Here is a 27,161-nt window from a genome sequence, read left to right on the forward strand (position 1 = left end):
TACCTGCAGTCACGAAAGCTTTAAATACACATTTAAGGGGAAAAGGTGTTTAATAATCCGAAGATTGCGGTATTATTCTGTTGCTTAACGTACACCGTAATATTATCTGAATTCCAGTTTTGTATTCTTGTCAAAAGCACAGGACTGCATTCTGATCTCTATTCAAGTGCTGCTAAAATTGCACTACTCAGCATTTTGGCCCACTAACCCAGTTACAATAAACAATGGACGGTGGAAAAAAGCAGCAGACGAGGCACTATTTTAGAGAATCGCTGCACATAAAAACAAAGGTCTGCATACGCCAAGTGCAATTTGTTGTCGTGGCAGCAGGGAAATCACTTTGTGCTTTTGAAAAAATCTGGCGGCTGATTTTTTTTATTTGTAAGTTTCCTAATGAAATATAAAACCGGAGCAAAAATTATTCAGTTGATCACAGCTGATTGTTATTAAAAGGTCAACGCGCCGCAGGTATTCGCCATGTGTATTATTTTTTTACTGCAATGTCACAGATGGGTTTGCATTGATTACTAATTACTTACAAGTGTTTGGCAAAAGGTCTCAAGAGAAAGATAATAAACATTTAAGTCAATGTAAACTACCAAAATGTAAGATGACAAAATATGTATGGATACTAGATCACTTTCATTCAACAATAGTGTACCTGTGTATTGTAATGCATTTGATCGTCACATAAGACGATGAAAAACATTGGTTTTTTTTTCATTTTTATTCTTGGTTCTTTCGGTAAAGTCAAGTAGAAGGGAAATAAATGCTATTTTATTATTTCCCTTCTACGTGACTTTACCGAAAGAACCAAGAAGATGAATCATTGCAGTAACGAAAGCTTCAAATCGAAAAATTGGGTTGTGTTGTTCAAGACAGACCTTAGCATATCATACTCCTATATAATAAGAAAAAAAACTATCCCTCGAGTTTCCTGGCTCGCTGCTGGGTGGGGTCCTTTCTACCCCAACAATAACTCTGCGGTTCGTGACACATAAACACGGAAGTTAATTGAAACGGCTGAAGAAGTTCGGAAGAAATAACAGCTGGCGAGAGCAAAGAGATGGGAGTAACGAAAGCAGCAGATTGACACGGTTCATTAAACTTGTGTTCCTGTTAATGGCAGAGGTGTGGACTCGAGTCATGTGACTTGGACTCGAGTCAGACTCGAGTCATGAATTTGATGACTTCAGACTCGACTTGGACTTGCATAACAATGACTTTGTCCCACCTCTGAGGTGTGGACTCGAGTCATGTGACTTGGACTCGAGTCAGACTCGAGTCATGAATTTGATGACTTGCAACTCGACTTGGACTTGCATAACAATGACTTTGTCCCACCTCTGAGGTGTGGACTCGAGTCATGTGACTTGGACTCGAGTCAGACTCGAGTCATGAATTTGATGACTTCAGACTCGACTTGGACTTGCATAACAATGACTTTGTCCCACCTCTGAGGTGTGGACTCGAGTCATGTGACTTGGACTCGAGTCAGACTCGAGTCATGAATTTGATGACTTCAGACTCGACTTGGACTTGCATAACAATGACTTTGTCCCACCTCTGGTTAATGGACGTTGAACGTCTTTCGCACCGTGATAATCGGAGGTGCAATTCTTTAAGTATATTTTTGAAATCCCATCGCATAAAAAAACACATCACAATATACATTGTGTTGACATTTTATTATTACAAAATCTATTAGTTTGAGTGTTCCGAGTACAGGACGATTGCGAGAAGAGTATGAAAACAAAAAGCGGTCTCCGTTATTTTCCTTCGCAGAGACAACCGGGTTATAGGAGACCATCTAGAAGGTATTTATACTCTTAGCTTTTTCGGTAAAGTCACGCAGGTAAAACATTTAAATGAATTTGTATTATTTTTATTCATTTTCATTTCAATTTTTTACCTACGTGACTTTACCGAAAAAACTAAGAGTATGAATCCTTGCAGTCACAACAGCTTCAAATCTAGAACATCTAGAAGGTAACTTGGCCAGGCTGGGCAGACGTCTTGGGAAAATGTGGCATGACCCACACTTTACCCCATCACACGTGACCTGCTGGTGCATACTGCTGGGTGGGCACACGGCAGGAGAAATTAAACTGGCGGCTTCTGGCATTGCAATGCCAGCGTGCTAATCATTATAACCAGGGCGTCATCCACAAGTAGGGAAACACATTTGTCACGTTTTTACTTGAGTCACTTTTACATATGCTTCATATTTTTTTTATCTTAGGAAAGAACGCGGCAGCGTGCAACACACCGCAGCCAGGTCCATTGCTTGGCCTTTGGAAGTTCTGAGCAAACAAATAAATCACATTAACCCTTGATTTACTTATTGATAAAACATAAATGAGCAATCTATCCTAATAAGCCGGTATCCAATGTGGCAATTTTCGAGATAGCAAAGGCATGATTGACTACAAATGTAAATACCCAGTAGAATTCTCATTGTAAAACATTTTATCTTTGAGAGCCAGGTGCATTTCTAGTGTACAACAAAATGGTTTGCAGAACGTGTCCTGTACATAATGTGCTATTGACTATTTTTTATTCAGTTTCTTATTGTGGGTTTACACATCCAGATTCACATTAGCAATTAAACTCGGTGATAATGGAATTTCGTGCATGCACACAAGGTCTATATGCAATAGAGTGAATGGACGTACAGTAATGGTGATCATGTTAATGTGGATCTTCGATGGCAATACTCGAAGCCGCTTAATAAAAGGCCGACCTTTTTTCTGCAGCACGAGCCATCGGTGACCTTACGTGGACACAATCAATAATGATATTATAGAAAACCCACGTGTACTGGCTTTCATAGTCAATATAATAATATCGAACACCACACTCCATTGTATAATTAGCCATTGATGAACCGAGGCATTACTGCAGTGGACCAGCGGAATAAAATGCGGGTGCTGTGAGAATTGAATAATTACAGGAAATAATTTTTGTAATCAAGAGAGCAATGTACATTAACAATTTAACACGCAGAAAATGAATACCCCCCTACGCCATACTATGTCCGAGCAATGCATGTCAATTTTATGGACACATTATATTGCAGTCGAGGGAGCCATCAACACAGGCACAATAGCACAACGTCGTGACAGGATGAGTCTACGGAATTGACCCGAGGACTAGGGTGTCCAGATGGTTTCTGCGAATTATAAATCTTATTTGCATTTAGCTTTTCATCTCCACTCGTCTCTCAAAAGCTGTCAACACCTCACCAACTGACAACGAAATGTCGTGCGGGACATTGTGCACACAAAAGGTAATACAGAAGCATTCTCCATTGTACGCTGTGAACAAAAAAACACTTCCAGCACAAGGGTAAACGGGACGAAAGATTCAGCTGTTATATTGCTATCATTTTGTCATCGGTTTTGAATCGTATGGAAGAGGTAAAAAAAAAAAGGAGGCGAGGTGCATGTCAAGAGCGAAAAGGGTCAGTTTACAAGCTCAAGAGACGACGATCTTCAACTCGAACACCCACTCTCTTGGCAATTTCCCTCCAGCACGACCAGATTACCTCATTTGCTGTTATGCCGTATGGTCAGAAGGGTCCGTCGTGTCACGCGATAGTGATGTTGTTGCAAAGCAAGGACATGTTTAAGAATTATTTATTATGGTAACATGTGGAGAAGGGAGGGAGGGGGGGGGAAACACAGACGTCACAGGGTAATGTGAAAGAGTTAGGCCCGCAATCGGTACACGCCACCCCCCCCCCACCCCTTTTCACGAGGATATTCACAACAAATGTCAACCATCATCCCTAAAAACTTCCGAATGCATTCGGATATCAAAGAACATGACAAAATATTTTACATAAACATGTTATGTGATCACATTTTCAAGCATAACGATGTGACGGTATTACAAAGGCAAACAACTTTTCACAAAAATATTTAAGAATGTTTTCCTAACTGCGGCGATCGCGGTCGTGGGAACTGTCACGTTCTCGATTGCGGGGTCTGCCCTGGTGATCCCGCTCTCGTGACCTCTCTTGATCTCTTGCTTTCCTGCTCAAACGGCTGTCATCATTTTTGCTGCCTCCTTTTGCCTCACCCTTGTCTCTGGTTCTGTCTTGCGACCTCTCCGGGTGTCTCTCTGGAGATCTCTCCTTGCGTCTGTCTGGAGATCTATCCGTGCGTCTGTCTGGAGATTTCTCCCCGCGCCTGTCTGGAGATCTTTCCCTGCGTCTGTCTGGAGATTTCTCCCTGCGTCTGTCTGGAGATTTCTCCCTGCGTCTGTCTGGAGATTTATCCTTGCGTCTCTCTGGAGATCTTTCCCTGCGTCTGTCTGGCGATTTCTCCTTGCGTCTGTCTGGAGATTTCTCCTTGCGTCTCTCTGGAGATTTATCCCTGCGTCTGTCTGGCGATTTCTCCTTGCGTCTGTCTGGCGATTTCTCCTTGCGTCTGTCTGGCGATTTCTCCTTGCGTCTGTCTGGAGATCTCTCCCTGCGTCCGTCTGGAGATCTCTCCCTGCGTCCATCTGGAGATCTCTCCCTGCGTCCGTCTGGAGATTTCTCCCTACGTCTGTCTGCAGATTTATCCCTGCGTCTGTCTGAGGATCTCTCTTGATGTCTATCTGGAAATGTATTCTTATGTTTCTCTTGCGATCCGTCTACGTGTCTTTCTTCCGATTTGTCCCTACGTCGGTCTTGAAATCTGTCCTGGTGTCTGTCCTGAGATCCACTCCTATTTCCCACTGGAGCTCTCTCCCTATGCCTGTCTTGGGATCGGTCTTGAAAGGGTTCTGGGGACATGTTCCTGGCTGTCTCCTGCACCTTCATGTGATTATTTTCTCTGGAATTCTGTTTTTGTCTTCCCCTGTCCATTTCCATGTCACTGGAATGGTCATGCTCCTTTCGTTTGTCAGTTGTCTCTTCAGGTCTGCCAGATCTCTTCCCACTTCCATCTGCCTTGTGATTACTTTTCTTTCCTTCTTCATGCCTTCCACGATCATCATCATCATCATTCCTCTCCTTCTCATCACTAGCTTTCTTACGTCTTCTGCTTCTCTGCATGTCCTCATCCTCATCGCTTGTGTCGTGTCGGGCCCTTTTGCCGTCGCTTTGATTTGATTTCCGTCCGGGTTGTACGTCATCCTTTTCCCGATCATTCTTCTTCTTCCCATGTCTTTTGGACTTCCTTGGTTCTTCATGCTCCTCATCTGCACTCTGATTTGTCTTTCTCCGTCGATCCTTATCGTTGATTTGCGGGCTTGCACTGCTGCCATGTTCTCGACCTCTATGCTTCTGCCCGTCGTCGCTTTTACTCGGCCTGTTGCTGCCCCTATCCTTGCTTTGATCTTTCTTTCCTTTTCGATCGGCACCTTTGACTCGTCCACCATCCTTCCTCGCGACATCCCTCTCCTGGCTCGAGTCTCCGTGTCGTCGTTCATCAGGGCTGGCGCCTCTGCCGCCGCCGCCGCGCTTTGCTTTGGTGCCCGTCTCTCCGCTGTGATCCCTGCGTTTTTCCCGCTTCTCCTCCCTCTCTGCATCACCGCCCCTCTCTCCTCTTTCCAGATTTGTCTCGCTTCTTTGGGCCTCCCTTCGCCTACGATCCCCTCTTTGAGAAGTCTCTTCATCGCCCTCCCTACCTCGCCTACTCGTCTTCTTAGTTTGGCTCGCATCTTTCTTCCGAGCCTTCCCCTTTCCGGAGACTTGCTTGTCTTCCTTTCCGACTTTTCCTTTTCTCTTTTTCCTGGCACTCGCGGCATCTGTCGTGAAACGAAATGACAAGGATCAGAACAAATGAGTCGCAAATAAATCTAAGGTATTATAACATTTGCCATTACACATCCCGTCACACCTTGACAGAAGAGAGTGCGCGCGTATCATAGATTCTCCGACAAAAATATGTGTGTATTACATAGATGCATTAATAGAGACTTAAGAATATTCTGGAAATCTTCTTGGTTCTTTCGGTAAAGTCACGTAGAATGGAAATAATAAAATAATAAAAATAATAAACTAATTCTCACGACGTTTCGGTGACACTGCAAGCAGCCGTCCTCAGGTGGAGAACAGGTCTGTCGAGAAGACTCTGTCTGACTCTGTCTTCTCGACAGACCTGTTCTCCACCTGAGGACGGCTGCTTGCGTTGTGGCCGAAACGTCGTGAGAATTATAAAAAAATAAATTATTTTATTATTTCCACTCTATGTGACTTTACCGAAAGAACCAAGAAAATGAATCCCTGCAGTCACGAAAGCTTTAAATCGAAATTTATTCTGGAAATGTTTAATTTAGTCATGTTAATGACAAATACGCCCCGGGTTGATTAAAGCTAATTGCAGCCATAACTATGCAATTTCTAAATTTAGAAAGCCTCCTGCCGATTCTAATTATTATTGGCATGGGTTCATTTTAGTTGGGCAATCGATCACAACGCAGACTCGCTGTTAAAGGGTCCTGACTTGTGACGCATACCTTCCCTACCAACATCTGTGCGGAAAAGACAATGCCCAATGAACTGGCTTCAATGCCTGCATAATTCGGAGCTTATGATGCATGGCCTGAAAATGTCACCACGGCATATTAAAATAATTCTTAATGACAAAATATGTTCTAATGAGAAGAAATACCATAAAAGGTACCACACACACAGGGCAGTGACATTTAACTACTCAAGCATGGCAGTATGGGTGCAGTTGCATTTTGTCTCCCCTCATATAAGCCAAGACAGACTAAACAGCAGTGTTGCACACGTTCTAAAAATAAACATTCATGCACCATCTTCTTGGTTCTTTCGGTAAAGTCACGTAGAAGGAAAATAATAAAAAAATTAAAATAAAACATAATAAAATAATTCTCACGACGTTTCGGCCACAACACAAGCAGCCGTCTTCAGGTGGAGAACAGGTCTGTCAAGTAGACATATTATTAACATTCCTTCCCTTTATTAATTCTAACCTTCCTCCCTTTGATACTGCTAATCCTGCATAATGCACGGGCATAATGACTTTAAACCCCTCGCCAAACCTCCTACACATTTCACAAGTAGTACTAATCGCATATCTGCATTTCCCATAAATATGCTAAATTCCTCTTGATATGCAAATTATTTTGTCAAAGCGCTCTTTGCCCCTCCATCCCAGCATAAATAGTCGCTCCAAGCCTGGGGCTTGCCATTCAGACTGTCTACTTGACAGACCTGTTCTCCACCTGAAGACGGCTGCTTGCGTTGTGGCCAAAACGTCGTGAGAATTATTTTATAATGTTTTATTTTTATTATTTTCCTTCTACGTGACTTTACCGAAAGAACCAAGAAGATGAATCCCTGCAGTCACGAAAGCTTTAAATCGAAATTCATGCACCATTTGACTCAAAATAACTTAAATCTAACATATACACTTAATGCAAACAAAAAACCTATTCATGGATAGTTTAGTAAATTTCAAATCACCAAGTGAGAGCAACAATATAAATGGCATCCAGAATGGAAAGCTTTAATGTCCCCAAAATGTAATAGCCCCGGGCAAATGCTATATATTGGGCTAGTTGTCAATATAAACTCCGTGCTGCGAAATGATGAAACCGCCTGCTGAAGTATCATTAGGATGCAGTATTGATCCTCTGAAGCCCCAATACGTCAAAAGAGCGATTAGGAGTCCAATTTATGAAAACAAAAAAAATGGCACGGAAAGCAGAAACATAACTATAATATTAACAAGAGGCCAGCAGATATACCAGGTTAGATTTTTACGGCACAATATTTCAGTTTATGTTGACATTTTCTAAATGTACCGAGAAACTCCATAATCTTATTGTATTGCACTCTATATATATTTTTTTACATGAAGTTAAAACATTTTACGAAAATTTGATTTAACCCCAAAATGAAAACTTGCCATTGGCCATTCAGCAACTCTTGAGCCTCTGTCACCAAATTGTGGCAATGTTGAACCGGTTATTGGATTTTCCTGGAGCAGTGTTAAAGTGCCTCAGAAAATTCAGAGGCATTTCATAATGGTCTGCAGAAAAGTTAACTTGATCAATTCACGAACAATGTGTTGTCATGCCGTGGAGGAGGTTACTGCTTATCATGTGGCAATGGCAGAGTTCGTCAAGAAGGCACGTTAACTTCTGAGGCTCTCTCTCCTTTGGGCCATCAGTTGCTTTAGCAGCTGTACATTTTAGGCTTGTCATTAAAAGGAAAACATCAGCAGCAGCCTCAAATTTGACGGCAGCCACTGATTTGGTGCTGCGGTGGCGAGATAATAACTACCTTTGCCTGGCATGCAGGAGGTCGTGGATTCGATGCCGACTCTGACAATGCCTGTATATTTGGAGTTTGCATGTGCTCCCTGTGGTCACGTGGATTTTTTTTCCAGGTTCTCCGGTTTTTCGCTCCACATTTAGAAACATTCGTTTACAATATGTATGCCAAGCTCTTTTCGCACCGTACGTAGCCAACTGTGCTAATTGAAGGTGCGAACAAATATCACGTGCTAGAAATTTTCCACGTGATAAGTCGCTTCGTTGAGCTATCATTTGTGGCCAGGTCGTTTCTGAAAAAATAGATAAATAGCTCATGGGGCGGCTTGCCTGGTTAAAATAAAAAAAAAGTTTTGTTGAGTTTAGATTACAAAATGTATTATGAAAAACAAATGAACTTTGGCGGGACCACGCTGCTGGAGCAGGATGATAACCAATGAACAAAATTAACGGCAAGACAAAAGTCAAGCGGAAGCACGCATGAAAGGACAAACAGAACATGAAGTGAGGAAATTGAGGCACATAAGAGTTAAAGAGTAATTGAAAAAGGGGTGGGGAGCCATTAACACCGAGAGCTTAACATTGCTGCACGTAGGCGGCTGGTGGGGAATTTAAAAACTAAAGATAAGAATGTGCATTTGTAAAAAATCATATTATAATAAGCACACAACTTTATCTGTGATGAACGCTGCACTTTCCGTCGTTTTCATGCAGGGGGCGCTGCAAACCTACGCGCCCCCTGCATGAACAACGGAGGCGCAGGGACAGACGTTCGATCACGTTGGAATCGATCTGCAGACGGCGGTCTTCTCGCACAAACAGCTCTATGTCACCTTATCTCGATCCCGCAATACCAAACAGGTGATAGTCCGCATTGAACCGAACCCCTAGCAAGGCCATCTACTTAACGACGAGAGAAAATTCACACGAAATGTCGTTTTCAATTAAGCCTTTCATATGTAAAATGATATAAGCTTTTAATGAAGAAATACAATTATCTAATTTAAATCATAATACAATTCAAAGATGTTTCATTTTAAAACTTCAAAATAGAGCATCAGGTGCTTGCGTGAATGCGTCGTTCGTGTGCAATTTTTTTCGTGAATTTCCTGGCCGAAGGCCGAAGGCCATAAATGGTTGTTCGGGAGCGCCCCCGAACAACCCCTAGTAATATTATAATGGACTTATTAAAAGGAACAGTTTTTGCTATAAACCATCAAGGTACATTTGAGCTTCAAGAAAGGTTAATGTTTTTGTCGATTTCTTGTTTGGAAGGTCCAGGAATTATTTTCACAGTATGACAACGATATTGGCGCCGGTGGTGCATGCTACGTCAATATGCATGCGCGATTGAAAATACAGCCAACACAATGCAGGTGACACTCTTGGGCTGTTTAAAGGCCGATAATAAAGCAATAATAGTGCATTTCAAATTTGACACGACTAAATGGCCTTGTGAAAAATATATTTACGCTAAATTAAAACTTTGGCTGGCAACAACAAACAAATTTACCACGGAAAAACAACTTCATTTACACAGCCATCATGCTGTCCATTAAAGAAGTCGGTCAAAGCACGAGCAGAGAGGACAGTAAAACAAAATAATACGCATTGTGGGCTCATTAGCAGATGGCACTTAAAACGGCATTAACTGCTTTTTCTAAGTGAAATGGTAACGCAGGCTCTGCGCTTGTGCAAATTCAACGTTTGGGAGGCGGCGGCAGCTTAGAATCGGAATCTTTATCCTGGAGAAATCCGACGAGCAATGAAGCTCTTTTTCACAAATGTCCAAATGTCCTTTTTCACAGATGTCGGCGGAGGCCGAGTGAGTGAAGCGAGCTGCTCAATTTGTACAAGCCACACGCACGTGCGCACCGGGGGCAGTGCAAACCACCGCAGCCCATTAGGATCGGATAAAGGCTGCCGAAGGCCAAACACCTGGTGCTCATTAACTTTCACACATTTCTATGCCAAGGATTATCACAAGGTCAAAGGAAGACGGAAAGTACATTTTCTTAAACGCACCTATTTGTTGGCATTGCACACCACACGCACGGTCTTTATTTCCATTTGGATTAGAGAAATGTTGAATTTAGATTCCTTGTTTGTGGAATTCTATATGCATGACTAATGCAAAAAGCTACCCAACTCTTCGTGACTTATTGCAAAAATGACATCCACCCTGAACTGTTACGGAACTCATTGTTTGAGAAATGGCCCTGCCATTTGGCATTATAAATCCCAGCTGTTCAAAACCAAGGAAGACATTCACTCTGTGATCCTCTTATTTACAAACCGTCAAAGTGTCCCCTATAGTTATTTAACCATTGACACAGATAATACGTGAAATATCTTCAACTTTATTTGCACACCAATGTCGTTTTTCTTGAAGAAAAACGTGAATTCCCCCATTGAACTCACCAAATCACAGCCACTGTATGCATCCTGAAACATTTTGTATTAATGCATTGTGGTATAATTATAACAGGCCTGACAACTGCACATGGTTACATTGCTTAGTTTGTAAGCAAGTAGAATATCTAAATGCAATCCCTTCCAATTTTTATTTTGTATGATTGCATATTTTAGAAACGTATATGTATCAAATATAGTTCCAACATTAATTTGAACGCACAATGCTCAGAATGACGAAATATTAGGTGTATATAATTACTCGATAAATAAAAATCGAAAATGTCAAGGTAAATGTATCAAGCAATTTAAATGACAGCTTACAATCATTTTTGTACCTTCAAATTAAAAGGATGTAATACGAATAATGCAAAATTAATTACACTTTTTTAAAGTAGCAGCATATTCATCATAATGCAATTAGTGTTTTCACACATTCATTACTTAAATAAGCTCGTTAACATTTCGAGGTCAGCGGCTGACGATCAGGGGGGGGGGGACAACGACTCCTTAATATCTGGCCTCAGTATTTTATTAATCATTATCTTTTACGGGGGCTACATGTTTTCCTTGGAGCTGCAACAAGCTATAAAAAATATAATTCTATGCGCTTCAATGCCTTGGAGATGGAACAGTCATTCCATACATGCATTGCTGTAATCCGTGCTAAACCCAGTGAGATAAAATGGGTTGAAGTGTTGTTTTTTTTGTTGGTGAGATTTCGCACGGCTTAAGAGTTCTAAGACGAAGCTTGTGCCGGGCACAACGACGAGCGGAGTTGCTAACATGATAGATGGTTCTGTTCAGAGATCTTTAGTCACTGTCAGAATGCCGTTACAATTATATTCAATCAAGCTCACAGTGTGTGACCTCGCCGTGCAACCATTGGAGGCGATGCAGACAAGGACAACCCAGCAGTCAAAATAATTTGCTTGCCCGCTGGGTTACAAAATTAGGGCATGGGACATGGGACCAAGAATGTAATGGGACAAAGAGAGCCTCGTATTCACTCAGTGTTAGGCTTGCTACACCTCCTCAATTGTCGCGTGATGGGTACAAAATCAATTCCACAGCACCATGCCAGCTTTGTACAGGGACACAGCGTGTATGCTACGTTATTAATAACCAACAACCTTCATATATGGCACTTAAATCACTTAACAAGGAGTGCCTACAGAATGAAATCCAAGACATGAATATGCACGTGTAGGGCTCAGGGGTCTGTGGAGTGGCCAAGTGCCGTGTTTGTCACTGGCCCTCAGTGAGGGGAAAAGGGTCATTCGCTGCTCAATGACTTACGACAGAAAGAGTAAATCTGCTTTGAAGCACCCTGAGGGCAAACTCAGCATTTCCTTTACGAGGACGTAAATATTGTTTGTGCTGCCATTTGATAAACCTATACTGGCTTTTTTTTTTTTTTTAGCTTAGCTGAGCCGTGGCCAACGTTTTCCCCATTCGCACCACCGGAACATCGCCGCTCGCAAAAAAAAACCAGCAACAAGGCTGCAACGCTGTAGGTTTTTTGGCGGGTCGCCGTTCATCAACTGCTGCCGCACTGACAAGCAACGAATAACATTTAACTGTCTCCATCTAAGTTGCGGTCTTCAAACTGTTCTAAAATAAAAGCTTGCTGGCGAGTTCACCCACACTTGAGCGCAAAAGCATAGATATATATTTTTTTACGAAACTAGCCCACTTAAAATTCTATGTAACACATTATTAATATGGTTTTGTATTTGTTTTAATTCAGAATATTGATGTATTCCACATTGTTGAGAATTTGCTTAAAATATGCAGCCAGACTGAAGATTTCAGAAGGGCACACGTAATAAGAGCTTTTGATATAAAGAAGCCAGCACTTTCGATGACTGAATGTAAGGACGCACTGCTTGGCATATGGGACATAAGGAAAAAAAAAGGCTTACACAAAAGTTAGGAGTCATTATTGTCTGTGAAAGTGTTTCTTGCTGTTATTTTTTACGTACAAAACACACCACAACAGCTGCTCCCACTGTTAAAAAGAGCTGCACATCCTACTTAAATTCCATGCAATTTAAAACCCATTCATCATGTGCATTGCGTGTAACTGCTTCCATGTGCAACTAGTAATAGTAAATGGTAGCACCTCTTTCATGATGGCCTAATGCAATGCAACCAATCAAAATGAGTATAGCAAATACTATTAGCCAAGCATTTTTATAGCAATAACAAGAATGTATTCCCTCAAGTCTTTCCTAACGTGGAAATAATTACTAAAACATATTTGTTTTTAAATCTTGACTCAAAGCTTTCATGGCTGCAGGAATTCATATCCTTGGGTCTTTCGGTAAAGTCACGTAGATAGGTTGTAATTAATGCCCTTTTATTTAACACGACGAAAGGCTATTACCAATTTTACCTCGAGGTGGTTATAATCATACATTTTTATTTTTCTCGGTTGCACATTTCACATTTCACTTTCGACACGGATGCAAAAAAAGGCCCGCAATGTCACGCAATCCTCAACGTTTGCTGACGTGTGCTCTGGTAACTTACTGGTGTAGACCGCACTGGACCTATCCCAGCTGCCTTTCACAAATAATGTCCCACGAGAGAACCGCCAATGCGACACTTCACCAAAAACCTTCCCGTGGTGAGGGGGGGGGGGGGGGCACGTGCGGCAGTGAAAGCGCGATGTTTTAACCCTTTCGCGTTGGAACGATGTACGTGTACGTCATCAGTTTTTTTTCTTTCCGATTACGTTCTGATGACGGAACCGAATCCGAGCAGAAATCGGAAGTAAGAGGGCATGCGGGAGGGCGTGGTGGCACAGTTTTGGCGCCAGCCATCGTAGAGTACGGCAGTCGTGTCCGCTACGGTTCTTTGCGGCAAGCGACGTCATTTAACAACAACGGTGCTATCGCGCCTCTATAAATAACATTAACCCTGAACCGCTCGCGTGTTCAGAGATTCAGCTGCGAACGGGACCCACCCACACCCTGCAATTTGCACGACGTCTAGGAACGGGAAGGGGTTAAGCCGTGGCCGGTTCCGCTCTGCACCTGAGTCACTGCTGCTGCTTTCCTCTTCGCTGGAAGAGTCCGCCGAGCCGGTGCTCTCGCTGCTGCCGGAACTGCCCGAGCCGGAAGACGAATCGACGTCGTCATCAGAGGACGAGTCAGAATCGTCGTCCGTATCGTCCGTCTCGTCCGAGGATGAAGAGGACGAAGAGGACGAGGTATCGGACTCGACCTCCTGGCGCTGGGCCATGATCAGCTTGGGGGCGATCTTCAAATGGTCTCGCAGCTCGTCGCTGTAAGAAGAGAAGAAACACATCGAAATAAAACACGACTCGGTGTCTGCGCGGTGAATGAAACACTTCGAAGGCAACACCGATCAATATTCATCCCCAAGAAGAGCATCGCAGAAAATTCTCGCCGTTCTCAATTTTACTCGCCACGCCGAAGCAAACATTCCGCACATAGCGATGTGATCTATTAGGCCAATTTTCTGCCTCCCGACGTGCAGCGCAAGCCAGCTGGATGCACTATATTACTAAATGGGGCCGGGCGCGCGAGGCGGCTTGGCAAGCCTCGCAACCACGCGCGCATCTGGAGGTCAAAGCGGGAGGTGCGAAATTCAAAAGGACCTACGTGAGACCCCCGAGCCCAATGGAGGTGAAGAAATTGATGGCGAATCTGGTGTTGCGTGGGTTGTCCCGTGGAAAGAGCCCTTCAAAGAACGGCTGCAGTGTTCTGTGGGGAAATGAGAGGTCGCAATCCATTAACACAGTTCGGACGAAAGTACAACAAACCAATCCAACACGCGCGCCTAATCAATACGCGCCGATTGTAAAATGCTCCCCCACCCCTTTTGGTTTACCCAAGTGTTGCACCTAAATGAAAACACGTTTTTACATCTTACAGTTTTACATGATACTTGGGTTTTTTTCTTTAAGAGTGCTTGTGTTGTGGTTATTGCAAACATGATGCCTTGTATAAAGGTGTCAGTTTTTGTACCAGTTGAAAGGGTAAAAACCTATTACTACTAGTGTAAAAATTGCCACTGTTTATCGGTTGAATATTAACAAAAAAAATTACCCGTTATATTTATTATGAATATTGCTGTGCAATACAAGCAAGCTGTATATTAGTGTGTCAGATCTATGTTTGTCTTGTGGAGATTTATATATATCTCTAGTAGCTACAAAGAATCAATTAAGTGTACCATCACGCTCAATTTAAATCGACAAGCATCAACAGAAGCAAAGACCGAAATACCCCACGACTTTACAGCACAGATGTACTCACGACTGTAGCTTCGGTTAAATGCACACATTTACCGCGTTAGATTTTCAATCCCATTACAATTGAACACGTGGCAACACTAATTAATATACTGCACAGTATACAGCAAATTTTACAGTGTAAATCGATTGCACATGTGAAGCTGGGAAACCCAAGGCAAAGTACTTGTCACAGCCAAAGTGAACTACGCATCCACTCCATACTCTTTCGGTTCTTTCGGTAAAGTCACGTAGGTATAAAATAAAATAAATTAAATCACGACGTTTCGGGCGCAACACAAGCGTCCGTCATCAGGTGGGACAACCACAGCAAGAAACAATTGCTGAAGTGGGCAAAAGGGCTGCTGTGACAAGAGGCTATGTAGATTAGAGAGGGGGGAGGAGCCAGGGAGGAAAGATAGAGAGGGAGGTGTGGGGTAGGGAGAGTGGGGCGCTGCTAGAGGGATTAAAAAAACTTCAAATCTAGATTATGCATCCACTGTCTATGAACAGGATTTACTGGTCTAGTACTTTCATACTGCAGTTCATATATCTCGCAGTGATCACTCACTCGTCCTTTAAGCGCGTGTTGAGGCGTGGAAGTCCCATGTATTCGCAAAGCTCTTGAAAAAGGATCTTGACAAAAATACGGCTCGAGGATGTGGTGGTGTCTTCACTGAGAACCACAGACTCGAGCACCTGCAGAAAAAAACAGACGAAGAGAAATGGGTTGATAAGCCGCCATCAAAACAAAATGTTACTGGTTTTGTCAACTATCATTATCAACACCATTGGTCTATCCACTGCCGTTGACATTGCCAGCGGTCATTTGGACAGAGCACTTTTACAAGTGTAGGCACGGAGCCTTTACATTGAGGATCGTTTGGCCTACTCTTTACTCGCCAGATATGTTACGTTAGTTTGGATGATTAGCCGATAAAGTCAATGAATATACAAAATTTTTTGATTTTTTCAACTTTTTTTGTGGTCGATTGCCTAGGCGCTGCCAGACAACATCGTGCCTCCTATCAAAACAGCCATGCCCAGCGCGATACAGATGATACTGATAACATCAACAAGACTAGCTCATTACCTCTCATCCAGTGGCACCGTATAGGAACAGAAGTGAGACTTTTCCCCTCCAATTATTTTCCTGTTATCAGATTAGTCGAGTAATTGATAACTTAGGTAATCGGATTTCCCATTCCTAGTGAGAAAATATAATGGTACCAACACTTTTCCCCCCCGCCGCCGCACGCATGTATAATTGTTGAACTTCTTCCGCACCAGGGAAGTACAACAAACTTAACACAAAAGCGGTTATATTATATTATTGGTTCTTTCGGTGAAGTCACGTAGAAGGGAAACAATAACATAATACAAATATAAAACAATAAAATTCTCACGACGTTTCGACAGCAACACAAGCAATCATCATCAGGTGTGAAAAACACAGCAAGAAAATTTGAAAAAAGTGGCGGTTTTTTCTTAACGTTTAGCACCACGGACAGCGATTTTGGCAGTTGTTCAGACGGATAAAATAATTAGTTTTTAAATCTAGATTTAAAAGTGCATGGCGCAGAAAGGCATCTGAAGGCGCATCATATCCGTTTGCTGCTGGTGACAAAACCGAAGAGAGTCGCCCAAATAAACAAAGATCCCCCCAATGATTCAATAACATGGAGGAAAAAACCGGTGGAAAAATCCACGCGACCACAGGAAGAATATGCAAACTCCAAATATACAGGTGCTAAGGTCGGGATCGAACCCACAACCTCCTGTATACCAGGCGAGGGATATAACATCTTGTCACTGCAGTGCCCGAAGGTCACGGGGTCAGACACATTGCTTCTTTTATTCTGATATTTTTTAAAGCAGTTGCAAAGCTTACATCGGACCTCTGATAACTGCTTTTGTAGTATCTCACAATCTGGCTTCAGGTCTTCTTGATTGCAGAACTATGGGAGCCACACTCCAAAACAAGTCTCGGCAATGCACAAGTGATTCAAACTGCTCTTTATGATACCATCTCAATTCTTTTGTGCCATGTCTTATATTTAACTTTCCAGTTGCTTACCACGATTCTTGCCATGACATTTTAAGCATTCCCCCCCTTCATGCACTGTGCTCAAAGGATAAAAGCATTTCCCTCTTGTCGCTTGTTAAATTCACGCATCTCTCCCCCACACAAGAGGAAACCCATTACTCCAAACGCACACATCCATGTCTTATCACTCAAGCCGACATCTCTATTCTTTCAAAAGTTTATATACTACATCAATAACCTGCCCTACTAATATAATATGCCTGTTGATCTCTTTCCCACCACATGCTGTGTTAATGCACGTTACTACCTCAATACAGTCTTCTATTACCATCATATATTTCACTTTCTCCTGACACCTGTGAATAGCCCTGATATGCAATTTTCATATCAGGGCTCTCGGACACATTTGACCACTATTGAGTAGTGACACAGCCAATACGGTGGCATCTAGCAAAGTATCTGCAAGGCTCAATTAACGCAACTCACTACTCTACGGGACTTCTGGCAAAAACATTACCAAGCTGCAGCGTGTACGATATTCTCTGGCGCTTGTCGCGACGGGTACTGCAAGTTGCCAGATAGAAGGGTAAAAAACCAATTATCATTTATTTACTGGCAAATGAGGTTCCCATAGTGTAGATGCTTGCCCCCGAGCTCTCACACTCTGATGGTGCATTGTCTTTGAATTGTGCGCCTTTTGGCGTCATCTGGTCCACTACCATGTGAGACTAGGCTCTAAGGAAAGCTGTCTCGGGTGTGGACCAATCAACTTCAAGGACAGTGCATACATTATCAGAGTTATGTTCTTTTGTTTGTATTATGACTGCAGGTATTGCGGTCTATGCAAACATGCCTCCTTGTAAAAAGGTGTCAGTTTTGTTGCCAGAAAGAAGGGTAAAAAAACAATTATCATATTTTTACTGGCAAATGAGGTTCCCATAGGGTACTGCAAGATTCGACCATGTCCATCCAGTGCTCGCCAAGCTGCATTGGCTTCAAGTTGCCAAATGAATACGTTATAAGGTCGTACTCATGACACAAACAATTCTTGCCACAAATGAATCGCAATATCTTCTTGATCTCGTCAAGGAGCATTAACCATCTCATGAACTCCGGTCATATTCACAGCGGCTTTTGGCCGGCCACTGAACAAAGACGGTCACTGCATCGCGCGCTTTCAGACGCGCTTCTGCGTCCGTCTGGAACGCTCTTTCTTCCGATGTTAGGAAGCCACTGGAGCTATGCGCTTTTAAAATCTAATTTCAATTAGAGCTGTGTTTAGTTTGTTGTCTTTCCCCTGCACCTCCGATGAGCATGGTTGGCTATGTACGGTGCGAAAGAAGTTCAACATACGTACATATAAAGGTACATGAAATCCACCTCGAAACACTGACAACTTTGTTTATGTAAAGCTCACCCACTACATTGTTGAGCCTTAGTAGCTAAATGCCAAAATGTGCAACGCCCCAAAGTCAAGGTCCTAGCTAACAAACCTGTATCGTCTACCTACTCAATCTCTTAGGTGCTAATGATCAATTATGATCCCCGAGTGTTTTGCAACAGTTTCATTAAAAAATAATTGACAATGCTGTCTGCTTGAAAAATATATTACTTATGCTTTGCAGATTGAGGGATTTTATAAAATAAGGGACAAACCACACAACTAGTTCACCAATGATATATTACGTGTAAATTAGTCTCCTGAATAAAATGTTCTCTGTTTTAACAAGCATGTCATGTCTTTTAAGTAGTTCCTCACCGAATATGTTATTTTGCAAGTGACTGTAATGCTCAGCCGATAGCAGGCTGCAGTAATGCCTCGCGTAAAACACGTCAATCGTTTCCATAAACGTCGTGTTAATTGTGAATTGGAATGCCCATGTTCCAAGGCAAACTCATTAATCACCAGGACAAAGTATCAATACCTTTACAAGAGTACGTGAAACACCGCAATTGTTAATGAAAATATGCACCAAAATTGTATCAGCCCCTCTGTCAATCAACTGCTGGATGAAAGCCCCGTGCACATGTCAGGCACATGTCGCCACGTTGGTGAAAGGAGACTAGGAGGGCGAGGCCAGGATCGGTTCAGATATCACTTCGCCACTGATGTTAGCCATGGTCAGGAATCAATCTCAGGTGACCAGGCTATTGTAATTTGAAAGACGTCACTTTATATAAAAAAAAACAGATGACACTAAAAAGGTCCCTTTGGCTGAGACTGCCAACCTGAGCATGGAAAATGATGTCCACCTCTTATCGAACTGCAGATCTCAATCCCTTCTTGTTCTATTAGACCTCACAACTGCTTTTGACAGCACCCACGATAAGCGTTTTGACTACCTTTAAAAGTATGTACGAATTTTCAGAAAATTCCTCCTATTCAGTTCGCTTACACTGTACTTCCTATTCAGGTCCTACTATGTTTCCATGCAAGCCATAGAGTATTTTTTCGCTACAGCATTCCACAAAGTTCCATCCTAAGTCTGTTCCGCCTCTCAATTTACCACCTACAAAGAAAAAAATCACCTCCAACTTCAACGTTCACAAGCAATTTCTATGCTGACGACACTCTTACAACCATAGACCCCATTACAACGTCAACGCTCGCACTTCGGTTTGACATTGCCGAATCTCCCGATTATGGTCGAAACTTACTCTGGCTAAACATTGGCAATACCTAAAGGAGGAGTCCTGATAAGCAAGAGGTCCAAGCTCAATAACGATAAGAGCTGAAGTGTGTGGTTCTCTTAAACTTTGCCATGAAGCTGGCAAAGTCCCTCATCTGTTAGAGGCAAGGACCCCGAGCCATTATTCTCCAACCACATTTCTCCACTCTGCACAACATGTTTATTTTATTTCATTAATTTTATTTTCACCTACGTGACTTTACCAAAAGAACCAAAGAGTATGGATCCTTGCAGTCACAAAAACTTCAAATCTAGAACTACTCTCTTGCCTGCAAAGCACAATACACCTCCTGCATTAAACACTTTCTCGCACCATATTCTGCCGAAACCCATATCGACGCTTTCGTATCTCGACCGGACTAGTGTAATGCTGTGCTGCTTTACGGCCTCCCAAAAAATCCTTCACCTCCAAACTCCAATTGCCCCAGAATGCCTTTGCAAGACTCCTCACCTGCATCAGTAAACAAGGCCACATCCCCTTGATCCTAAGATCCCTTCATTCTAAGAATGCCCTCGCAATGTTCATGCTCCACTGATCCGCCCCCAAACCTACGTATCCCTTCTCATCTGACTCTCTATTAACCTCCACTTTCCTCTCTGCTCCAGCAATCTTCTGCCAAAAAAAAACCCAGTCAACCTTTGGTGATAGGGAGGGGGTCACTTCTTCTCTCATGTTGTCACTGCTGTCTGGAATTTCCTTCCTACTGGTTGTACAAACTGTTGAGATCCTTCACCTGTTCAAGTTAATAGTGAACATCTTCTCTTCATTGAAGAGTTTTCATTGCACCTTTACAATAGACGTGACAACGAATGGTAATAATGGATTGATTTAAATGATTTTTTTTAAGCTCACAACACATGCCATTGAATCGTGCACGAACACATCGATTTATTTTTAAATGTATGTATGTAATTGGTGGATGTAATCCAAGCAGGTGTGAGATATACGACATTTACCATAATGTACAAATATATTGTGGAATTGAACGGTCACCACAGATAATGAATTGTTATGTGCAACACCATCTCACCCAAAAAAAAACCCTATTATGGATGATATTGGTCGCGAAAGCCTACGTGTTAAACTGACCGTTTCCCTTTCCTCCCTTTCCAGTAACCCCTTCTACTCCTCATTCTCTCCCTGTCTAAAAAAAATAAATGGAATACATAAAGAAAAATAACAGCCATTTAAATTACCTCAATGCATATGTCCTCCCCATTTTGTACGGAATTGAAATGCGGCCACATTTATATTCATACAAATATTCAAACGGTCACTCGTATTTTTGAAAGGCGTCGATGATTGGTTTACTCTCGGTGCGCCGTTTGAAGTTCAAGAAAGTTAATGTGCACGGATGCTCACATAGTCGAATATATTTTATGGGGTTCTTTCATCCCTGATACGGTATCAATGTAACAATAACCTGTTTACGTATGCATTACCCTGTATGTAATAATGAAGAAAACTTGTTTTACTAGTAATACTGAATCAAGAAATGTATTTTTTATCTTATTACAAATACTATGAAATATATGGATCGTTTTCTTTTATAAATTTCAACAACTGTCCAATAAAGAAAGGTATATTTACTGCCTATGTATTTCATATATATGTGTCATCTGTAAATGTGTGCTGTGCATGTGTGCTGTGCACATGTGTTTTTCACGTCATCTGCATATATGCAGTTTGCGTGTAATCTGCATGTGTGCCGTTTATCTGTCATCTGCATGTATGATGTGCATGTGTCATGTGCATGTGTCATGTGCATGCGTGCTGTGCATGTCATCTGCATGTGTGCTGTGCATCTGTCATATGCATGTATGCTGTTCACGTGTCATGTGCGTCTGTGCTGTGCGTGTGCCATCTGCACGTGTGGTGTGCACGTGTGGTGTGCACGTTGACTGCACTGTGTTGCTTGCGGCAGCCATGTTGTGAGTGTGTGTGTGTGCGCACACATTGAGTAATGTGACTGTCCTCCGTGTGCTGCAACAAAACATATGATTTATGACCTGCTCATTAAAAGAAATCCCCTCTCAATATTGTTCTGCTTAATTTAACAGGTTAAATATGTAAAAAATCTAAAACTGTTGGATTTAGGTTCAATTGAGTCTCTAAGGAATACCGCAGTCTTTTATCTCAAAAGCAGCCAATGCTCCTAGGTTTATGGTCTCCATTTCACTTCTAATGTATGCCACCGTATTAAGAGCACCCTTTCATGTTTTCCAGCCGTAAATAAATATTTCAATTCGGGCCTTTACAGTAACCCTTTCAGTGAGATAAAAAACAAACCCGTACGTTTACTAACAAGCAATAAACCCCCACAAGTCTATTCGAGTGCCATCACTAATGGAAGGCTAAAATAAATCATCACATGCAACAGCACCTAATTGGAAGGCAGGGCCGTTAAATTAGCGCCGCCAGGAGTGACAAAAGAAGTCAGGGGGTAGCCAGTCACATTTTATGAATGTAAGTCGTAAATGTACCAAGATGCGTGATATTTCAAACGCTGAAAACTGTTCGACACTCATCATAGCTTTTAATATACTGCTATTATCCTTGATAGTAATCCACTTGTCAATAAAAATTAAATTTCATGAATTCTATGCCAGGCCATTTAAAGTTCAATACACGCAACGTATCAATTAGCTAACATGGAACAATTAGCACTTACATTCATAAAATGTTACTGAGTACATACAAAAAAATATCTTAGATTTCTTAAAATCAACATTGACCAAAAACACTCCTTAACACCTCTGCTCTTTAAAACCTGCTCCTCATGCTCAGCCATAGAATTATGGACATTTCAAAGGAGACATTAGGAGAGTAGATATAATAATTTAAATGTAATGGCGAGTAATATAGCAGACAATGAAGCTGTCTTATTTGACGGAAGAAGTTAAGACCCAGTAAATTTAAATAATTACTGAATAACTCTGGTAGAGTTTTGGTGTATTTATAGCCTTTTTTTAATATGGGTTTTACATTCGTAAAGATTGATTTTCTATGCCACCTAACATGATTTTAAAAGAAATAACATTGTTGAAACTTATTTAATTACTAAGCTTTGTCGTTCCTCATTAGGAATTAAATTAAGCAGCTATTTATATCACTGGCTCTTGATTTAGAGCAGTTTATATTGAGTAAATTATTACAGAAGTAAACTAAGCCTGTTATATTAATAAGATTCATCATCAGCGTACTCTGTTGAAATCTGTGAATAACATTAACTAGGATTTGTTTTACACGATGACACTTAAACAAATACTGAATGCAGGCCACATGACGCACTCAAAATGTTGTCCATCCCTAGCAGGCATATATGCATCTCTGTTAACCAGGCTGTTGCTTCCAATGCATTTGAAAATTGTGAAACCCCATACAGCAATAAAGCATTTGCTGATGTTCCAGCGACTGCACTGGCCAGATTGAGTAACAACCTACGCAACAAATCTCACTAAAAAAGTGCTTCTTTTCTTTAACACAATGCGACCTAATATGGGCTTAAGTGTCAGATCTGACTTTAGCCATTGGGACTTTCGTACTCTTGTTTTCAAGTTTTTTTTACTGTGCAACGTAGCCTTTTAAAGTGCAAACTCTATAATGTATAAGCTCGTGAACTCTCCGCCAAAACATTAAGTCTCGGCGCACAATAGCAGATGTTGGCTTGATTACGGAGCACATACCCAATCTGTGTGACAAATAACAAAGTGGCATGGCAATCGCTGCCTGTCCCCGGACTGCTAATAAGTGCGGCAAGGCACTTACGCTCCACGGTATGGAGTCGGTGAACAGCAGGTGGGCAAAGAGCTTGGCCACGTTGCGGAGTTTATTCGTCTCCAGCCGGTGGATCGCCTCGTACTGCTCCCTGAACAGAGCCTCGTAGCTCTCCATGTACTCCTTCTTCAGAAGGGAAAATCTCTGAAACCAAGAAATGCGTGACAATTATGCGAGGGGTAAAGCGCAATCAAAAGAAAAAAGGTAAAACGTCTTTTTTTGAACAAAATATTCGGATTGTATTGAGTTTCACAAAAAAACACAACGGAATTTTTTTTATAATTGTTATGAGGTCGTAAAAGGTTTAAAAATGTGCAGCCCTGCAATCGTTTGCTCATGCCACTGCTGGAAAAAGGGCCTCCACTTAAGGGAACTATGGATAGGCCCTCTAAAGGGTATTTTTGTCGACTCTTACTTGCTGGCCAAACCTCCTGGAAGGGGTGGGAGAGTTCCCACACTTTATCCCACCACACACAACCTGCCGATTGAATGAATGTGGTGTATCTATTTATATTGCTTCGTGGACAGAGGCAGAAAAATTTTAAATACCTGCCCATTGTTTCAACTGGCGTGCCGGGGAGATCAAACCGGTGACCTCTATATTTAAAGTCCAGCATGCTTCCAATTACACCAGCAATTTTTTTTTATTACGACAGATAAAACTCTGTAACTAAATGAGAGCCCATTAAGACAATAAAATAACAACATTTTGCAATGGAAACTGTGCTGTGTGCAATTAAGATAGAACAAAACGAGTGTAGATGTATCCCTTACACCTGCCAGAAGGCCAAAAAACTTTTCGTATGTCCTCTGTTGAGCGCAGCAGTCCAGAATCATGTTGCATAACTCCTTCTGCAGCCACAGATTAAAAGAGTAACAAAAACAACTTTCATCAGCATTCATAGACGTCAAATCGAATTGCCAGCGAATAACCATTTCGAACAGCGTTGTAAACACTGTGCCTTCACAGTGCCATGCTCACATGCACATACCATAGACACGCACCCATTCAAAATGTCAAGTGTAGCACACAAAGTTATTTTCTGCAACAAATTCCTCTTTTTTTTTAAACGCATTTCTCAGAACCACAAATTACATATCCTCCACATGCCCAGAATCAAATACCGTACAGTACAGATTTCTACAATGATATTTCAGAACAACAAAGAACATTTTGTGTGAAAGAAAAGCAACAATAAAAGAAAAATAGATGTTAAAAATAGATGTGCATGCCTCCTTTTATTGCCATTGCCACCTTTTACCGAGAATGGCACACAGCACTGGCCTTCTCATAGGATTAAAATCAACACGGGTAGATAAGCACTGCCTCGGGTGGCTGCCAACCGGATGCATTATCACATCGCCAGCGGATTGGAAATGCAAAAAGAAGCCTTCCTGATCAACTATGCTGGTCATGCCACACGAGTATGTGTATTTTGATATTGCCTGTAGGTCTCCAAGCATTAAAAAAGCATGCGTAAGTGCACAGACGGGAAGGTAAGAGAAATGTTGACTTTTCCAACATTACACAATTCAACATTTAATTTCAGGATTGGTTTAAGTGCTATGTATATCTCAGAAAAATCATACAAAGTGTACAAGAAAAGGATGAATGGCCGATGAGTAAAAAAATATATACAAATTGGTTGGAATTGTAATAAAAATTCGACGTAAATTGGTATGAGAAAGAGTGTCAACATTGCAAGGCCAAACCCTTTAACACTAAACTCATAAAAAACCACCAGTGCAGCACAATAAAGAACAATAATTCAGAGTAAATAACTCGGCACAAAAAGATGCATAACAAAAATGAGTCAATGCAATTATAATCAAAACCCACCACTGAATGAATGTGCACAATTTTAGTCAGTGGAAACAACACCTTAGAAATTACTAAGATTTACCTACGCTTTGAAAATTCTCAAGAAATCAAAAAATGGGCAGACTGCTCTAAAGGCACCATCGAAGGGTGAAAATTGTGGCTTCTAGGACGAAGCAAATCGACAGCATTTCCCAAATTGGACGATTTTAAACTTCATCCACTGAGCCGACTGCAAGTGTTGTTTCCATTTACTGCATTTTCTTTGTGTGGGACAGAAACCACATGTGGATACAGACTATTGAGAGAACAAAATAAGGACATGTGTTTTTGAAGGTCTCTCTAAATATCAGAATGTACAATGCTCTGGCATAGCTTCATTGGTTTTTTAAAAAAATTAGCCACAAGCAATACATAGAAACAACAGAATTATGCATTACCCATTTTCCTGTTAAAAATAACACTTTGAAATGGGGAAATAAAGAAATAATCATTGAGAACATTTTATGTTTTCATTGCTTTTTTTACGTGACATTATTTCCTTCTGTTTCTTTCTAAAACTAGGTTTGTTTTTGTTTGGTAACGAGAACATTTTTTTACAAATATGCATGTGTGAAGTGCTCTGTTATTCTGTTGCTGGATTAGGACCCATCAATAACCATGAGGGTCGAGTTATTTGACCACACTCCAACACGCTGTTAAGTGAAGGTTGAAGGCGGAAAGCATAAATATTAGAGCATAGAGTACAGTACATCAATGGAATTTGCTGCACTGTCCTTTGGTTCCCAACACTTAAGCCCACCAGCAGCCTATAACAACCTGTTGTGTTCACCCAACCAAGCATTATCCAGGCTCAATCCTGCTTCCAATATCTGACCAAGTGCATTGAGGGTGACTTGGTCAAAGGCTTCGGAACATGTAGGTGAATAACGAACAAACATCAAACAAAACCATGTACGACTTTACAAAAAAAATTTGTGTCAAAGCAATTCCCTCCCGTCGAAAAATTTTCCCAAAAAATGCGATAGGAAAAAAAGAATTGGCCGACCTACATCTGACGGACAGTTTTATCATGGCCCAAATGTGTGAAAATATAGGAACATTTTCTATCAAAAAGTAGTCAAACTTTAAGGCACAAAGTTGGGAATGGTTGGAACGAGGCCATCGAGTGCGGATATAGCGTTTCCTGTCCATCTCCTACAAGCCCTCCACATGCCACTGCCAAATGTGCCCGTGTCAGGGTCACTAGCTTTCTCCGTAGATCCATCTTATCTGAAACGGTCTAGCAAATAATGGTGACTACAGACACCCATCGAAATTGCCAACACTTCTATAAAAGTGTTTTTTTTTTTAATCAGTTATGACATTTGCGTTTGATTGCTCAAATTCTACCAAACATGTACATCCTTGCAGAGATTACTTGCGGTGAGAGCAAGTCACAAATTATCTTGCTCAGAAAAAGCTGTCGTGGCTTTGGACCTGACAGGATTTGGCATTTGTCGATGGGAAAGCCATGGGGGGGGCTTTGCTCACGGCTTCACAGTTCAATTGCGGTATATTCCAAGGCTCTGGCATGCCGTGCTTACTGCAAGCAAGACGGACCCCAATCGAATTCAGAGACACAACACGTTCAAGGAACAATTGTCAAAAATGTTTCTTGCCGAAATATTTTACCAAATAAAACCATACGTAGAAGGCACTTCGACACATACACGTCACACACATTAAGCCATAAAGCCAATTTAATTGTGTTCACGAGTTCAAGTAACAATCGCCAGACCGAGGTAAAACATGGGCCTCATATGTAGGAGATTTGTTGGTCATCTGCCAAAACCAATGCCTGTGCAAACGCCATTTTGCACTGAATTCTATCAAGCCTGGCTGAGCTTTTACAGTGGTATTCGGGAAAAAAA

The 27,161-nt window shown here is 41.7% G+C and overlaps 1 protein-coding gene across 2 annotated transcripts in view; it reads right to left on the bottom strand.

Annotated features, from left to right (window-relative positions):
• Positions 1-1,673: 1,673 nt before the first annotated feature.
• The window catches only part of CWC22 (CWC22 spliceosome associated protein homolog), a 97,122-nt gene continuing 71,634 nt past the window's right edge, over positions 1,674-27,161 (bottom strand). The window contains exons 12-17 of one of the 2 annotated variants that reach the window (XM_061575279.1): positions 24,204-24,281; positions 23,421-23,573; positions 15,486-15,613; positions 14,283-14,384; positions 13,692-13,942; positions 1,674-5,739 (exon numbers count right to left, since the gene is read on the bottom strand). In XM_061575279.1, coding sequence (XP_061431263.1) covers positions 3,938-5,739; positions 13,692-13,942; positions 14,283-14,384; positions 15,486-15,613; positions 23,421-23,573; positions 24,204-24,281 — 2,514 coding nt within the window. In that variant the 3' untranslated portion in view covers positions 1,674-3,937. Of the gene's footprint in view, positions 5,740-13,691; positions 13,943-14,282; positions 14,385-15,481; positions 15,614-23,420; positions 23,574-24,203; positions 24,282-27,161 lie in introns of those variants that run through there. The other variant, XM_061575289.1, reaches the window with a different exon arrangement.

Source organism: Lethenteron reissneri, chromosome 7 (assembly GCF_015708825.2).
Source record: "Lethenteron reissneri isolate LAM-NWPU_2019-01 chromosome 7, ASM1570882v1, whole genome shotgun sequence".
In the NCBI taxonomy this organism is placed as follows: Eukaryota; Metazoa; Chordata; class Hyperoartia; order Petromyzontiformes; family Petromyzontidae; genus Lethenteron; species Lethenteron reissneri.